General features: G+C 41.3%; 1 protein-coding gene across 5 annotated transcripts in view; it reads left to right on the top strand.

The window, feature by feature from the left end:
* CNTN5 (contactin 5) overlaps nucleotides 1–21,388 on the top strand; it is a 643,809-nt gene that overhangs the window by 380,333 nt on the left and 242,088 nt on the right. For 4 of the 5 annotated variants that reach the window (XM_057399803.1, XM_057399799.1, XM_057399798.1 and 1 more), the window contains one exon: nucleotides 6,284–6,502. The exons of the other annotated variant lie outside the window; for it this stretch is intronic. In XM_057399803.1, the coding sequence (XP_057255786.1) occupies nucleotides 6,284–6,502 (219 nt within the window). The remainder of the gene's footprint in view (nucleotides 1–6,283; nucleotides 6,503–21,388) is intronic. 5 annotated transcript variants of the gene reach the window in all.

Below are 21,388 nucleotides of genomic sequence, written 5' to 3'. Positions count from 1 at the left end.
TGGTAATATACCAGAGATGCTGATTCATTTGCTATTAGCTACTGGAAATATTCTTTACACTCTTTCAGTCAAAACTTTAAGTCTTCAAAGCACTTTGCCTTTGTAACTTTAAAGGAAAACAAAATATATCTCTATTTTTTAATTCATATCTGTCCATAGGAGTCTATGTTCTGAAATTTGATGCCTTTAAGGACCAGATTTCTAAGAGAAAACCAAATTTTGTAAAGGCAGTGGCTATTTTTTTTTAGATTTTCAAATTATATTATTGTGAATCTTCCTTGAACACTGAACTACTGAAAACTTCAACAGAACAATTTTTTTTGATTGAAGGTTTACTTATTTTGGCCAAAATATTTTTTTCCCCCAGGAAAGGCCATATTATATAGGTTATTTTTCCTCCCTTTCCCATACTGTCAGATCTGTGGAGAAAAAGGTGGATGAAGACTTTATGTTCCTTGAGAAATTCTAGCTTCTAAATCATCCCCCCCTGCTTCTTTGGAAAACAGTTCAAATCTCTTGATCCTCACTCCTCCACAGAACAACTGGACATTTTGAGCAGAAAACCCACAACTGAAGCTTGAATGATATATGAAAGGACTAAGACAATGGACATCTGAACATGTTGAAATATTGACATTTCATCTACTCACCTTATTTTCCTCTTAAAGTCTGTGGCAAAAAGTAGGCATTCATTGAGCATGTCCATCACATTATATGCCGTGTTCCTCTTCCTCTTCACTACCTGTAAAGTGAACCCAGGCTCACTAGCTCATATGTAGACACCCAGACTCCAGAAGTTTAAAATTAGGTTCCCAGTGAAGTTTTCAAGCTTTTTAATTATTTTGGTTTGGCGTTGATCATTTTCTGAATATGTTGTCGCACTGACTTTTATTTGAGTAATAATTGGGACATAATAGCATCTTTCAAATGAAATCTCTGACACATAAACTAAACCACACAGATCGAGAGGTGTGCAGAGGTGGATCAGATGCACTAACCAGTTTTCATAAAAATCTGCTGGCATCCACTTTTTTTCTTTATTTTTGTTACGTTTGTTTGGTTTTAAAAGGTTTGGGTTTTCTTTATCATTCTTTTCCCCTCAATTTAATCTCATTTCATTAGGAAAACATAATTTATTGACATTTTGCTGTGTTTTAGTAGTAATCCTAGTTCTCATAAGAAGATGCCCTGGATGGACACATGATCAGCTGTTTCCTACTGTTCTAGTGTCTCTCTGAAGTGATTGCCAGGCTATATGTCATTGAGCACTCTAAAATGAAACAGGTGTGCATGCACAGAACAAAGCAAATAATGTATTTCTGTTTAAAAAATTGAGGAGCAACAGTGATACAATCCACTTCACAGAATGAAGGCACATATTTTTATAAGCATAGAAGACTGAACACTTCCACTGAAACATTATAATTAAAAGTTACAATCGAAGAAAAGAGGGTTAGCATTCTTAGTGACATGTGACATTTGATTAAACATACTAGCTAGCAAAAATACACAAATGAAGGTCACATTTGCAAGTATTATAAGGTAGAATACATTTTAATTAGATAGATGAGAAATGTCAATGAGTTAGTAACTGACCAGGAGTTGCTGGAAAAAAAAAGAATGAAGGAAAACAAAACAACACCCCAAGAGTCAGAATCGTTTATTCTCCATAGATTTCAAACAATACAAAGACAGTTTTCAGAGAAGGTTTGGGGATGGATTCAGTGAATTTGCCTTGTATCATTCCCTGTTTGAAGAAAGTATATATTTTTGTCAGATTACATAGTACCACAAGTGGAGCCATGTTGACATACGTTGTGCTTTTTGAAAAATATCTGCCAGATAAAATATAACAGATAGCATGTCTGCCTTATGTTTGTACCCAGAGGCTATACCTAATTATTATGTATACATTGCATATGCCATCCTTTGGGAAAAGATCCCCTTTCTGTCAGAGTCAGCTTAGCTTTCCCACAGCACACATGAAATGAAGTTGAATTTAACCTGACATAGCTATTACAAGTTATAGGAGTGAGCTTCTTTCAAATGATCTTGAAATTAATATTTTTGAGGGGTTTTTTTCTAAAAGAACATAACCTCAGTAATCAGTAGACAAGTTTCTCTATTACCTGTGGCACTGTTTTTCCTCATTTTGTTGAATCTGACCAAGGCTGAGGAGTGGTATGTGCTGGAAATGATAAAAAATAAATGAATAATTTAATCAGTTGACACAGATTCATTAAAAAGTTACCCAAAATAATTAAAATCATAGTTTGCTGTTGAAAATCACATTTAAGAAAATGTTCACTTGGAAGAAAAAAAAATACAGCCTATCTTAAAACTGTCATACTGTTGTTAAAATGACTATAAATCTGGTAGTTCTAGTGCAAGAACTGTGAAGGCTAATCCAAGCTGCTAATTTTATTGTGGCTGGCTTCTAGCAGCTTAATAACTTTAGCATTCGGGCCTATGTATTCCTTATCTGTGTCTGCTTGTAGCTGAGAAACTTCCGATGTTTTATCCCAAATACTTAAATTATTTCTAAGAATAAGGCTAGGAAAAAAATAATTTCATTGACAAGCTAAAGTGCAGCAGCTACCCATAGCTCTTTGATGGAATTTCTCAAGGATTTTAGGGGTAGATTGGTAAAGCTAAAAAAAACACATTAGAGAGCAACAGCTACTCTCCAGCAGTTTAACTATGTACTTAAATAATGGAAATAAATTTATTCTCAAAATTAAGTCTCGAAAGTCTAATCCAAACCAAATTAAAGGAATAATTTTATTGTAAATAGTACTCCAATAAAAATATATTCTAATTAAGCCATTGCAACGAGACAGTTAAGAAGCCTAAATCTCCGGAAGCAAATGTTTGGATTAGGAAGTAGGTTTTGTTTTCAGGTAAGCATTGATTTCTGCTTTAGTTATCTGTAATAATCACAGGCTACAGGCTTTCAGTAAACCACAAAATATTTGGTTACGTATAATTTATTAACTATTTCCAGTTATGTCTTACAAGAGAAACTTTACTCAGATAGTTCCCCCATGAGCATGACAGGAACCAGAGTCAGGGTGAAATTTCACATAGATCACTAACCCCAGCTAAACAACGAAAGGTCAGAAACCAGCTTGGGTAATACTGCCATTACTGCAGGACCTTTTCACCATGTAAGGTGGCTTTTGTATCCTTCCCTTCTTTTTCTTCCCATCTGATGTACTTTATCGTCTGTGCCACCTGAAATCATGTTGACTCTTTCGTTCTTTAAAGCCCTGGATTTACCTCTGTGGACCAAGTGTTCCCCATTCAACTGGATAACAAAGAATTTGAAAACATTTTTTTCAAGTGGGAGAAGAATTACAGTCTTCTTGACTTGATGAGGCAGCGCAGAGCAAGTTCATTTCACCAAGCTGCCTACACATACTATGTTAGCGAAAAGAAGTTGTCAAAACTGTTTCAGGGTTTTTGAATCCTATTTACTGGAGTAGCTTACTGTGTTATCTATCAAAGAAACCGGAGAGTCATAGCCTAAAAATAAGAAATATTACGTTAGCGAAAACTGCAATTTGATTCAAACTTCTGCAGAAAGGGAGGCTGCATGCCACTGGAGATTTCAGTGTGGCTTCTATTTAGTTTTGTCTAGCAACATAGTGTGTTGTTAAAATTTAGGCAGCTTGGAGCAAGTCTTGCCATTGTATTTTCTCCTTTTTCCAATACCACGTAGTGCTTAGCCCTCCCCATCTGTCTGGCTCCCACACTTCCTCAAAACTCTTTCCTCTCCAGCTGCGTTCTTCAGCCTGGAATCTGTTCCAGGCACTCACCCTAATGACATAAGGTCTGATCTCAAGCTAATTAGGTTAGGAATACTTGTTAGCTCAAACTTACCAGGAACTGTAGTATGTCTCATCTCATCAGCTGGCATGCCCTTCCAATTAAAAACAATAAAAGGTGTTGCATAGTAAAATTTTGGAAGGATTAATGTTTATTTTGCTCTCCCATGTGTGTGTTATCTACAGTTTGGCCTGGTGGTATATGAATTAAGTGTAATGGAGGATTCAATTTTTGATGTTTTATAATTACTTTTTGTTTCTCTTCTGGGCAGCAGGGAGGAGGGCAGCTGTTTTGTCTTAACTTGTTTTCTGGGTGAGATATTTGGTAGAAGGATGTTCCTCTCCTGTGAGCAAGATCATCTAAGAGACTTACAGAAGCAGGTGGAGATAGCAGAGAATGAGAGACACAGCAAGGAGGAGAGCTAAGTGTCAGACTCCCTAGAGGAGCAGGGGCCTGGCTGCGTTTTGTCCTCAGTTTGGGAGAAATGAAAACTTTTCAGAAATGAAAAGTTTAGCTGTTGAAACAAAGGAAAAATTATCATATAATATGCTCATATAGAAACATGCAGAGTTGTGTGCTTGTTCCACCCACCTTCCAAGATGACAATACAGGAGGTAGGAACATAGAAGCTATAGTAAATGGTCTATCTAATATAATCAGGATTATATGTGTTAAATTTCTGATTGTTTATCTCCATTTCTTTACAAAGAAACAATATAAGGCTCAGACAATCTAGGTTGGACAAGAAGTCTTTCTGCATACCCAGCAAAGGAGAGTGTTTTGTAATTTTTCCAATGAAATAAGAATAATTATTTGCATCTTCTCAAGCTAGACTAGCTGATGTACTCAGGAACATCACCTAAGGAACTATATTCTGTTGTTAACAAGTGGACTACATAGTTTAAAAGTTCTTGAGATATTAGAGTTTTAGTACTGATACATATATAGTGTATTTAACAGCCTAATGATACCATATTTCAGTCACACAAAGTATTTATCATTTGCTGAAAAAGTACTGACATAAAGTTTTCCCACATCCATGTCCTTTGCTGTAGGGCAAATAGCAGAGAGCTAAAATATCATGCTGAAAATAGAAAAGTGCCTGTATCTGCAGAAAATACTGAAGGAATAGTACATTCATTATGTCTGTGATTGCAGTCATGTTTCCTTTGGAAATCCTATTAAGGTTTATTATGCTTTGTTGTAAAGTTCGGACCAAAGGCAAGTCTGCTTTTTTTTTTGTTTGTTTTAATTGTAAAGCAAAGTGTGTATTTCTTCTATGTCTGTCTGTGCACTGGAGGAATGTCCTCCCAACAGCAATCACCATTGCTCTCACTTAAAAAAAAAAAAAAAAAAAGAAACAAAAAAAGCCCCAAACAGAACCACATAGAAATGGATCCTGTGAACCAGAGTGTGTATCACTGTTAGAATTGCACAGGAATAGTTCTGTAACACCACACTTTTTAATTTAGTCTTTCCTTTCTGCTTGCTTATCCATGTCATGTGGATTACAGGTCATTTGTTCACCTTGGGTTAGAAGCAGAAGGATATGTGTTTCATTAAAAGACAGAGCTGTTGTGCTGTTTTTTCAAAGCAAGAGTCCTTTGCATGTTGTCTTGCATCCTTGTTACCAGCTGCAAGCTGGCTGCATCCCAGCTCCATGTGAGAAAAACAAGACTGTGTCCCAGTCTGACCATTTCCAAATTTTCCTGCAGTATTTCCATGGAGGGTATCAGCAATCCTGGGGATATCAGAGGATATGAGCTGTAAGGATGTGAGGAGCTCTACAGTGCCCAACTAATCAGCTTTCCTGCCACTGGGGTTGCAACATTCACCACCAAACATTTCTATCCTCTGATGTAGACTGTGTTAGAGAGAGTCTCATCCCTTTCCTGTATCCATATTCCCCAGGCAATGTCTTCCTGTTCTGTTCACAAAGATGTCCGTTCTGCACTAAGCATTTAGTGTGATAAGTAAAACTTGTATTTAAATCCAAATTTTAAATTAGATATAGCATCATCAAAAATCTGTATATTTAGAGTTTACAGAGATGAAACCACTGATTTTAAAATAACAGTCATCTGCTTTTGCTGAATTCCAGCCTCTTCTAAAAGGTAGGAGAGGTGATGTGAAGGATAGATGGTGGCTGGACAGATACTTTTACTAGTGACTTAGGGTCATAGAAATAGAACTGAGATTGAAAACTCATATTGCCATAGGTTACAAATATAATAAGCCTGATTTTTATATTGTGTTGAAACTGCAGGGGAATTTTCTGTATTGGAGTTCCGTGCTGTTACTCAGTTCTGTTTAGAAGTGGAGTCCCTCATGGAGTCTGGGGTGACTCTGACACTTCTTTTACAAATAGAAGCTTTGTTCTGCATAGCTAAATATTCTTTTGAAAAGCGATAGATTTTATCTTTATTCAGTGTTCACTTCGGGGATTTTTTTTCAGAATATTCAGAAGCTGTTCCTGGTCTGCCCACTTCATATGCTGCTATACTAAGACTCAAATCTGGTAGTTCATCTTTACCCTCATTTAATTCAAAGAACAGACCACGATTAAGCAGTCCTTCAATAGGAAGTGTATCTTCACCAGCCTGGAGAGGAGCTGCACAACATTATCACTCCCCAACAAATCTCTACCACTTTTCAGAGGCCTCCAAACGTGATGGTAAGTCTAGTTTCCCTCTCTGAATCTTTGAAACATTTTTCAAAAGCAGAAAGAACAGAAACAAATTACTTCAGTAATTTGCAGACATAATTTCCCTTTAGATTATTCAGACTAGCTTTAAAGTCATCGGTTAAAACTTCCTTAAAGATTCTTATGCAGAAGAGTTTTATATAGGTTTTGCTACATGAAAATAGTAAACCAGGAGTTTGAAATTCCATGACAGCAGACTTTCATCTAGTAAAATGTAGGTCCCTTTTTTAAACAAATTTTTTTTCTTTGGAATTTTTCTTATTCTATCATGGATGATAGTAATGTAAATTAACCATGAATAATACATTTTATAAGACTACTTTTAATTACCTGCTCTGTGATTTCAACTCAGTCATGCATGCACACATATGCATGCGTGGATAGACAGACCCTTGTGTTATGGTGTCATTTACCTTTAGATGCAGTAATTCATAGTAACAATACACCTTTTCTCATGTCCGGTTACAATTAAAGAAACCACATTTGTGATACCTGCATCTTTAGTGATAATTTTTGTATGAATTTTGTACAAAGAAAGGTAGAAAGAAAAAGAAAGTGAAAAGAGGAAAGTAGGAGAGGGTGGAAGAAAGAGGTTAGAGGATATTTAAATAATAATAGTCTGAGGAGGTAACACAAAATACTTGAGATTAATACCTCACAGATCAACAGCATTTGTGCACTATAATGACTGTGATTACAGGACTACTGCTTCTCTCAGTAAAGTCTGGTTTTGTTTTTTCCCTGGAAGGTACCTTGCACGTATTGGAAGCTAATGGTGTATGCATGTGGTTTTTTGAACAGAAACAAATTATTTGAATAATGTAAGCAGATAAATTCTGTTTGACAGAATTTCTGGAACAGGAGCAGGCTTCTACATGTGTCCTTCCTTTGCAATATTCTTTGTAAGCCATGACTAGACTAAACTCAGTTATCCGCCATGCACCAGACACTGATAACTCCTCCCAGCCAACCTGATCTGTGCAGGTGAAAATCAAAGTTAGATTAGAACCAGTGTATTACCCTGGTCTTCAATACCACAAACATCCAGAAACTGAAGGAGAAGAAATCAGTAGCTGCAATGCAAAAAAAGAGTACAGAATTTATGAATAATATAGTACAAGCTGTAACTATAAAGCATCTTCTCATCCAGTAACTGTTTTTTCCATCATGTTTTCTTAAAAAACAAACAAACAAACAAAAAAAAAAAACCAAAAAAAAACAACCAAACAAAACCGAACAAGACAACAGCTGGCATAAAGACGGTTTACTGCTGTTTGACTATTATGCTTAAATCCTTACTTTGAGAGGGCTCAGAAAACTTTATGCCCATCTCACTCTAAGAAAATTGGATATGGAATAGGGATGCTCAGGATGCACATTCCATCACCTAAATCCTTGGCATTTTTAGGCAATATGCTAAGATTATACCTGATACAGGTCAGCAATCATGAGTCTTTTCAAAACACACTCCACCACTGCAGTTAAGCTGCTTCTATTTAGCAGCTGGTAGTGGAGAAACTAACTGGAGACAAAATCTGAAATGGGCCATTAACTCATAAACCCCAGTGATCAGAGTACATGACTTAAAAGAGGGGGACTTCAACTCTTTCTTCCATGGACTGCATGAAACTGTCTCAGGAGACTTACAAGTCTGTGTAGACAGTTGTAGAAACAGATAAATCTGAGACACCTGAGTAATATTTTAAAAGCCCTTGATTATCTGAAACACCGGCATGGCACAAGCACAAGTATGAAACAGAACCTAGAGAGGACAAGTATATTTCTGGTGTGGTGGGACTGAGGCCTCATGGCAGGATAATCTGCATCATCCAAGAGGGCAAGAACACATCTGCTATGGGAGCTGAATGCAGGTGATTTTCAAAACCTTTCTCAATTCTGTTAATAACTTTGAGATGATGTATTTGATATGTAGAAGAGTAGGTTCATGGTCCCAATCACCTGGCACTCCACTTACTTAAATTAGTAAATTCCTTGGGTTTGATTTGGCCTTAAGGCTTTTTTTTTTTTCAGTTTATAGAGCTCTTGACTGTATGATATTCTAGTTAGCTTCCTACAACTGGTATGTGGTAAGTGGTAGGGTTAAGTGGTTGTGTCTATTAGCCAGGGCCTAGTAAATGAGGACATTCTACATCACCCTGTGATCATGTGTGGTCATGAGGTCACCACTGCTACAAGTGAGAGGACATTAACAGGAGAGGGGGAAACATAATTTATATTGAGAACTTGAATAATTCAAATATCTAATAAATGGTATATGCTCAGGAGACACGTTTGCCATGAGAAAAAATACAAGCTGCCTCAGTATACAGGTTCACAAGTGACTCTTCAACTAATTTCCCAGCAGACATGCTCAGAGGCCTGATATAGCTTCCAAGAAAGGTCCTTTTATACTGACTTTATGCCATTTAATTTGCACTGTCAATGCAGCATGTTTTTAATGATTTCTAAAATTAAAAGAACTATGCTGTAGCTCATTACTGAATTTAAACTGCATGGAATCATTTAGCATAAACATGCAGTTAAGGCAATACAGTCCTCTTCAAGCTATGTATCAACTTGTAAAGTCATGACTAAAAGATGTGCATAGGAAGTGTGAATTATTCATGAAAATACTCTTGAAGCATCATAAAATTGAGAACTCTTATACTTTCCTACTCTTCAAAAAACTTTTGGAAATGCCACAGTAAAGATAATTGAACTTAACCTTGAATAAAGACTTTTTATCCTTCTATCTTTTGTTTGATATCTTTTAAAAGAGAATAACAAACGGGGTCCAATTCACGACTGAAAGTATTTGAATCAATGATCCTCAAATTTGTGGAAAATCTGAATCTAATTTTTATTGAATGAGAATTTCTGATTCCCCACCATTGACTAGATTCAGCACTTATCAGTCTGAATTAAAGACACAAACTACTAAAAACTATTTTATTGCTAAAGAATATTGGGTCATATTGATTAATGTGGCATGCAGTTTAGATAATACAATCTAAGTTTAGAAGAGATATGTTTGTTTCAGGCCACAGAACAGAGAAAGCATTTTCAAGCAATGGAAAAAAAAATTTTCCTATCTTGCCTAATAAGCAAATAAACATATCTGCTTCAGAAAAGAAAGTTGAAAAATTATGAAAATAATTTTATCTGTTTTGCAGACAAAGTCATTCATGTACTGTATGCTGTTCCAGCATGCATCATACTAGGATCAATGTACATACCTCAAGGCATGTGTATCTGCTGGAATTTACTTGTTGAAAGGAAAGTGTCCTAAGTTTATTATTTATTACTTATTTATTAAGTTTAATTGAAGCATAGTTTTAAGATTAAATAAATTCTAAAAATTCATTTCTTATAAATATCCATATTTACATATATATGTGTATCTGCTTCTGTGCAAAATAATTACTGATTGTAGCCACCTTTGTTAATCTTAAAATCTGTTACACACATCTGTAAACATTAGAACGTATTTTGCTGTGATAAATAAGTGGGCTTTTTTTTCATTATATTAATGGAAATTTTCTGTTTTGACAGATTATAGATATATAGATATATTAAAATGGATAGTCATTCTTTATTTCATAGGTGCTAAGTGAAAGCTTATATTGTAGAACCTGCTTGTAAAATCAATATTAGTACTGAAGTTAATACATTTTCTCAGTGTTTAAGCTAAAAAAAAAGGGTTTCTAGCTTTTAGTTGAAGAAAACGGCATGTTTTCTTTGAATGCAAAGTAATTAATTATATACATAAAATATTTTCTGAATAGACTTAACATGTTAAACTGTTTGTAACAGAAGTTAACCAGAAGACACTTTAGAGTCATCACCACAATATCATACAAGTACAAACTGTAAATAAATCAAGAAAGAAACACATTCAAAAACTGTTTTTATAATGAGTAGCACTAAAACGTGATCCACCTTTACCGAAATGTGTCTTTCACTCTGTAGGAACAATTTGAAATTAAACAACTTTCTTTAAGAAATTCTGGTGATATGGGTGTTTTGACAGCATATATCACCTTATCAGCAACTCCTAAAGCTTTCTTAATGTATCCTGAATGTATTAATACCCAGGACTGACAGATCATTGAGATATTGTTTTGTCTGTGATATGTCAAGTTCGTGCCTCCCTCAGTAGGTCTGTATGCATAATCCAAGGCGTATCTTTGTGATCTGTTCGTCTCCCTTCATTTTAGGCTGCTTTAGAAGTCCTACCATTTTACAGCATCTTGTAGCTTTCCTTTAGAAAATAGTTCCATCTTAATGAGTTCAACAAGCCTTTGACAAATGGGGGAGAAAAAAAAAAAGTAGGGAGATAAGAAAACATTGTGTTCCCAGTCCTGACAACCTGTCTGTTTAAATTTTGCTGAGTTGCTCTGCGTTCAAAGGAGAACTGCCATCACCCTTTTTTCCAACTGCCATTTGGACAAATTTTCTCACTATGTCAGAATAACAACTGAAAACAAATAGTTTGTCTGAAGATCTCTCTAGTCCACCTTAAGAGGGATAAGCAAAGCCATCCACCAGTATCACCAGCAGTAAAAATGTGTTTCTAAAGAGACATGAGCATGTGAAGGGGGAGGAGGAGTATCTCCTTACCCCATATTCACATGCTGCCTGAGCATATCCCCTCAGATACCTCGTCTGCTGGGTGAAAATACTAGAGTGAACAGAGCTGTTTCCTCCCACCAAAACCTCAGATTGAGAAAATGGCACAAGAAGACTATTTCTGACAGTCACTTAGCTTGACTGGTACTGCAACATTGGAGATAGCGTCAAATTATACTAATGACATTTGATGGAAGTGACCAGTGCAGTGTAGAATTTGCTACAGCCTTTCCTTCTGCAGACAGTTATATTTTGATAAATATTAAGAAAACTTTTACAAGTACCTTATGTATGTTATTCTTAAAATGTACAGCACACAGAGTTATCAGACACTAAAAATAATATTGTTAATCCAGTTTAAACACAGGTTTTTGAACAGTGTAATAGTTCCTTCCTGCCCATCTCTGTAGTCCAGGAATTCATTCTCATTCATAGTGTATTGACCTGGAATTATATCAAGTATTGCGGCAAGAGAGCTGTGTGTTGATGAATGACACTATTTCAGTTACTACAGAATTAAAAGTACAGGAAACATTCTTGTCTACAGTTTGTTCTCATGGTATTTACATTGCTCAGCAAGAAGAACTAAAGAACATTTTATAATCTTTAATCAATAATTGAGGGAGAGATTGAAAGTGTATGTAACAGAGAAACCACATTTTGTCTACTGTCTAAGATTACACAGATTCCAGTTTCCATTCCCATGAGGATTTAAATACTTTTTACTAAGAATTCATATATGCTGGTATTTCAGAAGTGCAAATGTACTGCAAGGAGAATTTTATAATTCAAAGAATATTTGAGTACTGCTATCAAGAATAATCAAGAATTCAAGAAGAGGGATTTTACCAATATTTTGAATGTTTTCCATATCATTGCATTTCTGAGCAATAATTTCACAATATTCTGTTCAATAGTTTAAATATTAAATCATAATGAGAGTGCTTTATATTGTTTAGATTAAAAATGGCAACTGAAAAATTTATAAATAAACCACAGGCTGTTACCTTGCATGGTTGCAATGCATACCTGTAATCCCCAAAATGTATGTGCCACTGTATAGTAAATCACCTGTCTCGTGGCAATTAAGTATGTAGAAAGATGGTTGTTTCAAATAAAAGCCTGCACGAGGAACAGAAATATTTCCCTTGAGAAATTAAAATAGTAAATCAAAATATACATGACCTTAATATGTATGTTGAAAATTAATCTCTTTTATGCTTCTTGCCTAAGTTAGAAGGAAATAATAAGGTATGTAGTTCATTCAATGAAATCTCAAACTGGAATGTCCTGTTTAGGAGTGTGGGTGACTGTTAGTTAAAAAGTGGGAGACAACAAACATCATGCTTTTGGACAGAAGAAGGGATAAGAAAATATATGTGTATGAAAATGTGTCTGTGGGTATATAAATAACATGTGAGTGAACATATAAAAATATATATACATTCAATACATGGAGGAAATAATGACAACAAACAAAAGGCATAGGATAATTCCCCTGAAAGATGACACACAGCAGAAGCACCAGTCAAAGGTTTGTGAATCAGAAAAATTCATTTCAGGGCAGTTTCACACAGGCAGGGCAAGTAACATGGACCTCCCCTTGTGACACAGTCCCTGGATTAAGGGAGACTCAGGATGCCTGTGGAACCTTGTTGCACTTCAGGCTGAGGTTTGCTGTGCTTCCTTGTCCTGACGTCAAGGCCTTTGTAGAAAACTAGAAAAATGCACAGCTGAGCACCTTTGGAGAAAAGGAAATGTCCATGCCACAGTCCCATTCTGTCCTTGCCTAGGTCTGTGTCCTGGGTTCAGCAGTAGCAGTCATTTTTCTCCTTCGTGGTAGCTGGTGCAGTGCTGTATTTTGACTTCCAGCCTGAGAACAGTGTTGGTGAAGCCGATGTTTTCGGTTGTTGTTAAGTGATGTTTACCCTGACCAAGGACTTTGTGAGGCTCATGCTCTGCCAGGGAGGAGAAGCCGGGAGGAAGCAGAGACGGGGTGCCTGACCCAGGCTAGCCAAAGAGGTATTCCATACCACAGCACATCATGCCTTGGGTGGGGGGTAACTGGGAGTTCCCCGGAACAACACGGGCTTCTGGGTCGGACTCGTTTCTTGGCCGGTGGTATTGTACTCTCTTTCCTTGTTATTTTCTCTTATCGTTGTTGTCATTGGTGGTAGCGGTGGTGATTTGTGTTGTACATTGGTTGCTGGACTGTTCTTGTCTCAACCCATGGGAGTTGCACTCTTTCGATCCTCCTCCCCGTTCCTCTGGGAGCAGGGAAAGGGAGAGCCCGGGGCGGGGGCCCTCGATTGCTCTCAGCCCGGCACCACTCACTGGGAGTGAGTGAACAAGCTGTCTGGCTAGGGTTTAAACCACGACAGTCTGCAATTGCAAAAAGCAGGACAACAAACTGTATGGCAGTCACTACTGTAAACATGAGCAGCCCCTGCCCAGGGCTTTGCCAGGATCGATGACATAACTTTGTGTCAGTGCTCTCCATAGAAGGAAGTGACTCTGGCTTTGTGGGTGGGGACAGGAGTGCACCATGGTGTTTCATTGTCCTTCTCTGGGGGTGCATCTGCAAAAAGCAGGGGAATAAAAAATACGGTATCAATAAGTTTACCGTGAGCAAGTGCTGACTAGGGCTCTGCCAGAGTGAATGACTTAACTGTGATCTGTGTCCTTGTAGAAGACAGATAATATATGGCACTGTGACAGTGGAAAAGAGTTCGCCATTTTCTGTTACTCTCCTTTTATGCTCCTGCAATTGCAAAAGGCAGGACAATAACCTAAGCAGGAGCCACAGTCGCTCACATGGGCACCCGCTGCCCAGCCCTCTGCAGGCTGGGTGACTTAACTTTGTTTCAGTGTCCTTTGTACAAAGAACTGAATCTCTCGCTGTGTGGCTACGGACAGGAGTGTATCATGGTGTTTTGTTGTCCTTCTTTGGGCCTGCATCTGCAAGAGACAGGACAACAATGTATGAGGTATCCACGGCAGTTCCCTGTGAAGAAGCCCTGCGCAGGGCCCTGCCAGAGTAAATAACATAACTTTGGTCCGTGTTCTTGGAGAAGACAGTTAATCTTTGGCAGTGTGGTGCAGGGGAAGAGTGCGGCATTGGCTGGAGCTCTCCTTGTCTAGGACTGCACATTCAAAACAAAGGCCAGCAAATTAAGCAGCAGCCATCATTGTTCATATGGGCAACCCTTGTCCTGAGGTCTGCAGGCTCAATGACTTAACTTTTTTTCAATGTCCTCCGTAGAAGAAAGTGACTCTCTGGCTCAGCTGAGGAGAACAGGAGTGCACCATGGCCTGGTCCATTTCCTATCGAGTTTGCAGCTCTTAAAAGCAGGATAACAATGTAGACAGCACGCACTCTGACTGACCATGGAAACTACTGAACAGCGCTCTGCAGGCTCGATGCCTTAATTTTGTGTCAGTGTCCTTTCTAGAAGGCAATTAAACTCTGTAGCTGCATAGAGGGGTGCACAGTGGTTGGTCCATTTCCTTCCTGAACTTGCAGCTGAAATGGCAGAAGGAAGGACAAGAAATGGCATCAGCCACCCTTGTTCACATGTGGAACATTTTGCAAGGCTCTACCAGCCTCAATGCCTTAAGTTTGCGTCAGTATCCTCCTTAGAAGAAAGTGACTCTCTGGCTGTGTGGATGAGGAAAGGAGTTCACCATTTTCTAGTCCATTCCCTGTCGGGTTTGCAGCTGTTAAAGGCAGGAAAAGAATGAAGACATCAGACACCTTGACTCACCATGGCGAGGCCTGGACATAACACTACCGGAGTGAATGACTTATCTTTGGTCTTTGTCCTGGTGGAAGGCATTTAATCTCTGGCAGTGTGGTGGAGAAGAAGAGTGTCCCATTCACAGGTCCTGTCTTTTTCTGGGCCTGCAATTGTAAAAGGCAGGACAGCAAACTAAGCAGCAGAAACAGTCACTCACATGGGTAACCCCTGCTCAGGGCTCTGCAGGTCTCGCTGACTTAACTTTCTTTCAGTGCCCTCCATCGAAGGTAGTGACTCTCTGGCTGTGTGGATGAGGACATGAGTGCATCATGGTCTGGTCCATTCCCTGTTGGGGTTGCAGCTGTTAAACACAGGAAAAAAATGAAGACACAAGACACCTTGACTCACTTTGGCAAGTCCTGCCCATGGCTCTGAAAAAGTGAATGACTTATCTTTGGTATTTGTCCTTGTGGAAGGCATTTAATCTCTGGCAGTGTGGTGGAGGAGAAGAGTGCGCCATTCTCTGGTCCTCTCTTGGTCTGGGCCTGCAATTGTAAAAGGCAGGACAGCGAACTAAGCAGCAGCAACAGTCACTCACATGGGTAACCCCTGCTCAGGGCTCTGCAGGTCTCGCTGACTTAACTTTGTTTCAACGTCCTCCATCAAAGGTAGTGACTCTCTGACTGCGTGGATGAGGACAGGAGTGCATCATGGTTGGTCCCTTCTATGTCAGGGCTTTCACCTGAAATGGCAGGACAAGACATGGCATCAGCCACCCTTGTTCACATGGGCAACCCTTGCCCAGGGCTCTGCAGGCTCGATGACTTGTCTTTGTGTCAGTGTCCTTTGTAGAAGGCATTTAAACTCTGTCGCTGTAGCTACGTAGGGTGGTGCACGATGGTTGGTCCATTCCCTGTCTGCACTTGCAGCTGAAATGGCAGAAGGAAGGACAAGAAATGGCATCAGCCACCCTTGTTCACATGTGGAACGTCTGACCAAAGCTCTGCCAGCCTCATTGACATAACTTAGGGTCCTCCATAGAAGGAAGTGACTCTCTGGCTATGTGGATGGTGACAGGAGTTCACCATTTTCTAGTCCATTCCCTGACAGGTTTGCAGCTGTTAAAGGCAGGAAAAGAATGAAGACATCAGACACCCTGACTCACCATGGCCAGGCCAGCCCATAACTCTGCCAGAGTGAATGACTTATCTTTGGTCTTTGTCTTTCTAGAAGGCATTTAATCTCTGGCAGTGTGGTGGAGGAGAACAGTGCGCCATTCTCTGGTCCTCTCTTGGTCTGGGCCTGCAATTGTAAAAGGCAGGACGGCAAACTAAGCAGCAGCAACAGTCACTCACATGGGTAACCCCTGCTCAGGGCTCTGCAGGTCTCGCTGACTTAACTTTCTTTCAGTGTCCTCCATCAAAGGTAGTGACTCTCTGGCTGTGTGGATGAGGACAGGAGTGCATCATGGTCTGGTCCATTCCCTCTTGGGGTTGCAGCTGTTAAAGACAGGAAAAGAATGAAGACATCAGACACCTTGACTCACTTTGGCTAGGCCTGCCCATGGCTCTGAAAAAGTGAATGACTTATCTTTGATATTTGTCCTGGTGGAAGGCATTTAATCTCTGGCAGTGTGGTGGAGGACAAGAGTGTCCCATTGTCAAGTCCTCTGATTGTCTGGGCCTGCATCTGCAAAAGGCAGAAAAACTCTGTGTTACTTATCAGATTTTTCCAAGGAGAGGAGCCCTGCCCAGGGCTCTGCCAAACTGAACGACATATCTTTGGTCTTAGTCCTTTTGGAAGGCATTTAATCTCTGGCAGTGTGGTGGAGGAGAAGAGTGCGCCATTCTCTGGTCCTCTCTTGGTCTGGGCCTGCAATTGTAAAAGGCAGGACAGCAAACTAAGCAGCAGCAACAGTCACTCACATGGGTAACCCCTGCTCCGGGCTCTGCAGGTCTCGCTGACTTAACTTTGTTTCAACGTCCTCCATCAAAGGTAGTGACTCTCTGACTGCGTGGATGAGGACAGGAGTGCATCATGGTTGGTCCCTTCTATGTCAGGGCTTTCACCTGAAATGGCAGGACAAGACATGGCATCAGCCACCCTTGTTCACATGGGCAACCCTTGCCCAGGGCTCTGCAGGCTCGATGACTTGTCTTTGTGTCAGTGTCCTTTGTAGAAGGCATTTAAACTCTGTCGCTGTAGCTACGTAGGGGGGGGTGCACGATGGTTGGTCCATTCCCTGTCTGCACTTGCAGCTGAAATGGCAGAAGGAAGGACAAGAAATGGCATCAGCCACCCTTGTTCACATGTGGAACGTCTGACCAAAGCTCTGCCAGCCTCATTGACATAACTTAGGGTCCTCCTTAGAAGGAAGTGACTCTCTGGCTATGTGGATGGTGACAGGAGTTCACCATTTTCTAGTCCATTCCCTGTCGGGTTTGCAGCTGTTAAAGGCAGGAAAAGAATGAAGACATCAGACACCCTGACTCACCATGGCCAGGCCTGCCCATAACTCTGCCAGAGTGAATGACTTATCTTTGGTCTTTGTCTTTCTAGAAGGCATTTCATCTCTGGCAGTGTGGTGGAGGAGAAGAGTGCGCCATTCTCTGGTCCTCTCTTGGTCTGGGCCTGCAATTGTAAAAGGCAGGACGGCAAACTAAGCAGCAGCAACAGTCACTCACATGGGTAACCCCTGCTCAGGGCTCTGCAGGTCTCGCTGACTTAACTTTCTTTCAGTGTCCTCCATCAAAGGTAGTGACTCTCTGGCTGTGTGGATGAGGACAGGAGTGCATCATGGTCTGGTCCATTCCCTGTTGGGGTTGCAGCTGTTAAAGACAGGAAAAGAATGAAGACATCAGACACCTTGACTCACTTTGGCTAGGCCTGCCCATGGCTCTGAAAAAGTGAATGACTTATCTTTGGTATTTGTCCTGGTGGAAGGCATTTAATCTCTGGCGGTGTGGTGGAGGAGAACAGTGCGCCATTCTCTGGTCCTCTCTTGCTCTGGGCCTGCAATTGTAAAAGGCAGGACGGCAAACTAAGCAGCAGCAACAGTCACTCACATGGGTAACCCCTGCTCAGGGCTCTGCAGGTCTCGCTGACTTAACTTTGTGTCAGTGTCTTCTGTAGAAGGTAGTGACTCTCTGGCTGTGTGGATGAAGACAGGAGTGCATAATGGTCTGGTCCACTCCCTCTTGGGGTTGCAGCTGTTAAAGACAGGAAAAGAATGAAGACATCAGACACCTTGACTCACTTTGGCTAGGCCTGCCCATGGCTCTGAAAAAGTGAATGACTTATCTTTGGTATTTGTCCTTGTGGAAGGCATTTAATCTCTGGCAGTGTGGTGGAGGAGAAGAGTGCGCCATTCTCTGGTCCTCTCTTGGTCTGGGCCTGCAATTGTAAAAGGCAGGACGGCAAACTAAGCAGCAGCAACAGTCACTCACATGGGTAACCCCTGCTCAGGGCTCTGCAGGTCTCGCTGACTTAACTTTCTTTCAGTGTCCTCCATCAAAGGTAGTGACTCTCTGGCTGTGTGGATGAGGACAGGAGAGCATCACGGTCTGGTCTATTCCCTCTTGGGGTTGCAGCTGTTAAAGACAGGAAAAGAATGAAGACATCAGACACCTTGACTCACTTTGGCTAGGCCTGCCCATGGCTCTGAAAAAGTGAATGACTTATCTTTGGTATTTGTCCTGGTGGAAGGCATTTAATCTCTGGCGGTGTGGTGGAGGAGAACAGTGCGCCATTCTCTGGTCCTCTCTTGGTCTGGGCCTGCAATTGTAAAAGGCAGGACGGCAAACTAAGCAGCAGCAACAGTCACTCACATGGGTAACCCCTGCTCAGGGCTCTGCAGGTCTCGCTGACTTAACTTTGTGTCAGTGTCTTCTGTAGAAGGTAGTGACTCTCTGGCTGTGTGGATGAAGACAGGAGTGCATAATGGTCTGGTCCACTCCCTCTTGGGGTTGCAGCTGTTAAAGACAGGAAAAGAATGAAGACATCAGACACCTTGACTCACTTTGGCTAGGCCTGCCCATGGCTCTGAAAAAGTGAATGACTTATCTTTGATATTTGTCCTGGTGGAAGGCATTTAATCTCTGGCAGTGTGGTGGAGGACAAGAGTGTCCCATTGTCAAGTCCTCTGATTGTCTGGGCCTGCATCTGCAAAAGGCAGAAGAAGAAACTCTGTGTTACTTATCAGATTTTTCCAAGGAGAGGAGCCCTGCCCAGGGCTCTGCCAAACTGAACGACATATCTTTGGTCTTAGTCCTTTTGGAAGGCATTTAATCTCTGGCAGTGTGGTGGAGGAGAAGAGTGCGCCATTCTCTGGTCCTCTCTTGGTCTGGGCCTGCAATTGTAAAAGGCAGGACAGCAAACTAAGCAGCAGCAACAGTCACTCACATGGGTAACCCCTGCTCCGGGCTCTGCAGGTCTCGCTGACTTAACTTTGTTTCAACGTCCTCCATCGAAGGTAGTGACTCTCTGACTGCGTGGATGAGGACAGGAGTGCATCATGGTTGGTCCCTTCTATGTCAGGGCTTTCACCTGAAATGGCAGGACAAGACATGGCATCAGCCACCCTTGTTCACATGGGCAACCCTTGCCCAGGGCTCTGCAGGCTCGATGACTTGTCTTTGTGTCAGTGTCCTTTGTAGAAGGCATTTAAACTCTGTCGCTGTAGCTACGTAGGGGGGTGCACGATGGTTGGTCCATTCCCTGTCTGCACTTGCAGCTGAAATGGCAGAAGGAAGGACAAGAAATGGCATCAGCCACCCTTGTTCACATGTGGAACGTCAGACCAAAGCTCTGCCAGCCTCATTGACATAACTTAGGGTCCTCCATAGAAGGAAGTGACTCTCTGGCTATGTGGATGGTGACAGGAGTTCACCATTTTCTAGTCCATTCCCTGTCGGGTTTGCAGCTGTTAAAGGCAGGAAAAGAATGAAGACATCAGACAACTTGACTCACCATGGCCAGGCCTGCCCATAACTCTGCCAGAGTGAATGACTTATCTTTGGTCTTTGTCTTTCTAGAAGGCATTTCATCTCTGGCAGTGTGGTGGAGGAGAAGAGTGCGCCATTCTCTGGTCCTCTCTTGGTCTGGGCCTGCAATTGTAAAAGGCAGGACGGCAAACTAAGCAGCAGCAACAGTCACTCACATGGGTAACCCCTGCTCAGGGCTCTGCAGGTCTCGCTGACTTAACTTTCTTTCAGTGTCCTCCATCGAAGGTAGTGACTCTCTGGCTGTGTGGATGAGGACAGGAGTGCATCATGGTCTGGTCCATTCCCTCTTGGGGTTGCAGCTGTTAAAGACAGGAAAAGAATGAAGACATCAGACACCTTGACTCACTTTGGCTAGGCCTGCCCATGGCTCTGAAAAAGTGAATGACTTATCTTTGGTATTTGTCCTGGTGGAAGGCATTTAATCTCTTGCGGTGTGGTGGAGGAGAACAGTGCGCCATTCTCTGGTCCTCTCTTGCTCTGGGCCTGCAATTGTAAAAGGCAGGACGGCAAACTAAGCAGCAGCAACAGTCACTCACATGGGTAACCCCTGCTCAGGGCTCTGCAGGTCTCGCTGACTTAACTTTCTTTCAGTGTCCTCCATCGAAGGTAGTGACTCACTGGCTGTGTGGATGAGGACAGGAGTGCATCATGGTCTGGTCTATTCCCTCTTGGGGTTGCAGCTGTTAAAGACAGGAAAAGAATGAAGACATCAGACACCTTGACTCACTTTGGCTAGGCCTGCCCATGGCTCTGAAAAAGTGAATGACTTATCTTTGATATTTGTCCTGGTGGAAGGCATTTAATCTCTGGCAGTGTGGTGGAGGACAAGAGTGTCCCATTGTCAAGTCCTCTGATTGTCTGGGCCTGCATCTGCAAAAGGCAGAAGAAGAAACTCTGTGTTACTTATCAGATTTTTCCAAGGAGAGGAGCCCTGCCCAGGGCTCTGCCAAACTGAACGACATATCTTTGGTCTTAGTCCTTTTGGAAGGCATTTAATCTCTGGCAGTGTGGTGGAGGAGAAGAGTGCGCCATTCTCTGGTCCTCTTTTGGTCTGGGCCTGCAATTGTAAAAGGCAGGACAGCAAACTAAGCAGCAGCAACAGTCACTCACATGGGTAACCCCTGCTCCGGGCTCTGCAGGTCTCGCTGACTTAACTTTGTTTCAACGTCCTCCATCAAAGGTAGTGACTCTCTGACTGCGTGGATGAGGACAGGAGTGCATCATGGTTGGTCCCTTCTATGTCAGGGCTTTCACCTGAAATGGCAGGACAAGACATGGCATCAGCCACCCTTGTTCACATGGGCAACCCTTGCCCAGGGCTCTGCAGGCTCGATGACTTGTCTTTGTGTCAGTGTCCTTTGTAGAAGGCATTTAAACTCTGTCGCTGTAGCTTCGTAGGGGGGTGCACGATGGTTGGTCCATTCCCTGTCTGCACTTGCAGCTGAAATGGCAGAAGGAAGGACAAGAAATGGCATCAGCCACCCTTG

The sequence above is a fragment of the Pezoporus wallicus genome, unplaced genomic scaffold (assembly GCF_028554395.1).
Source record: "Pezoporus wallicus isolate ANWC-B61680 ecotype Strahan unplaced genomic scaffold, APGP_CSIRO_Pwel_v1 scaffold_6446, whole genome shotgun sequence".
Classification (NCBI taxonomy): Eukaryota; Metazoa; Chordata; class Aves; order Psittaciformes; family Psittacidae; genus Pezoporus; species Pezoporus wallicus.
Note: the sequence above shows the minus strand (reverse complement) of the source record. Positions and strands in the feature narration are given on the sequence as shown.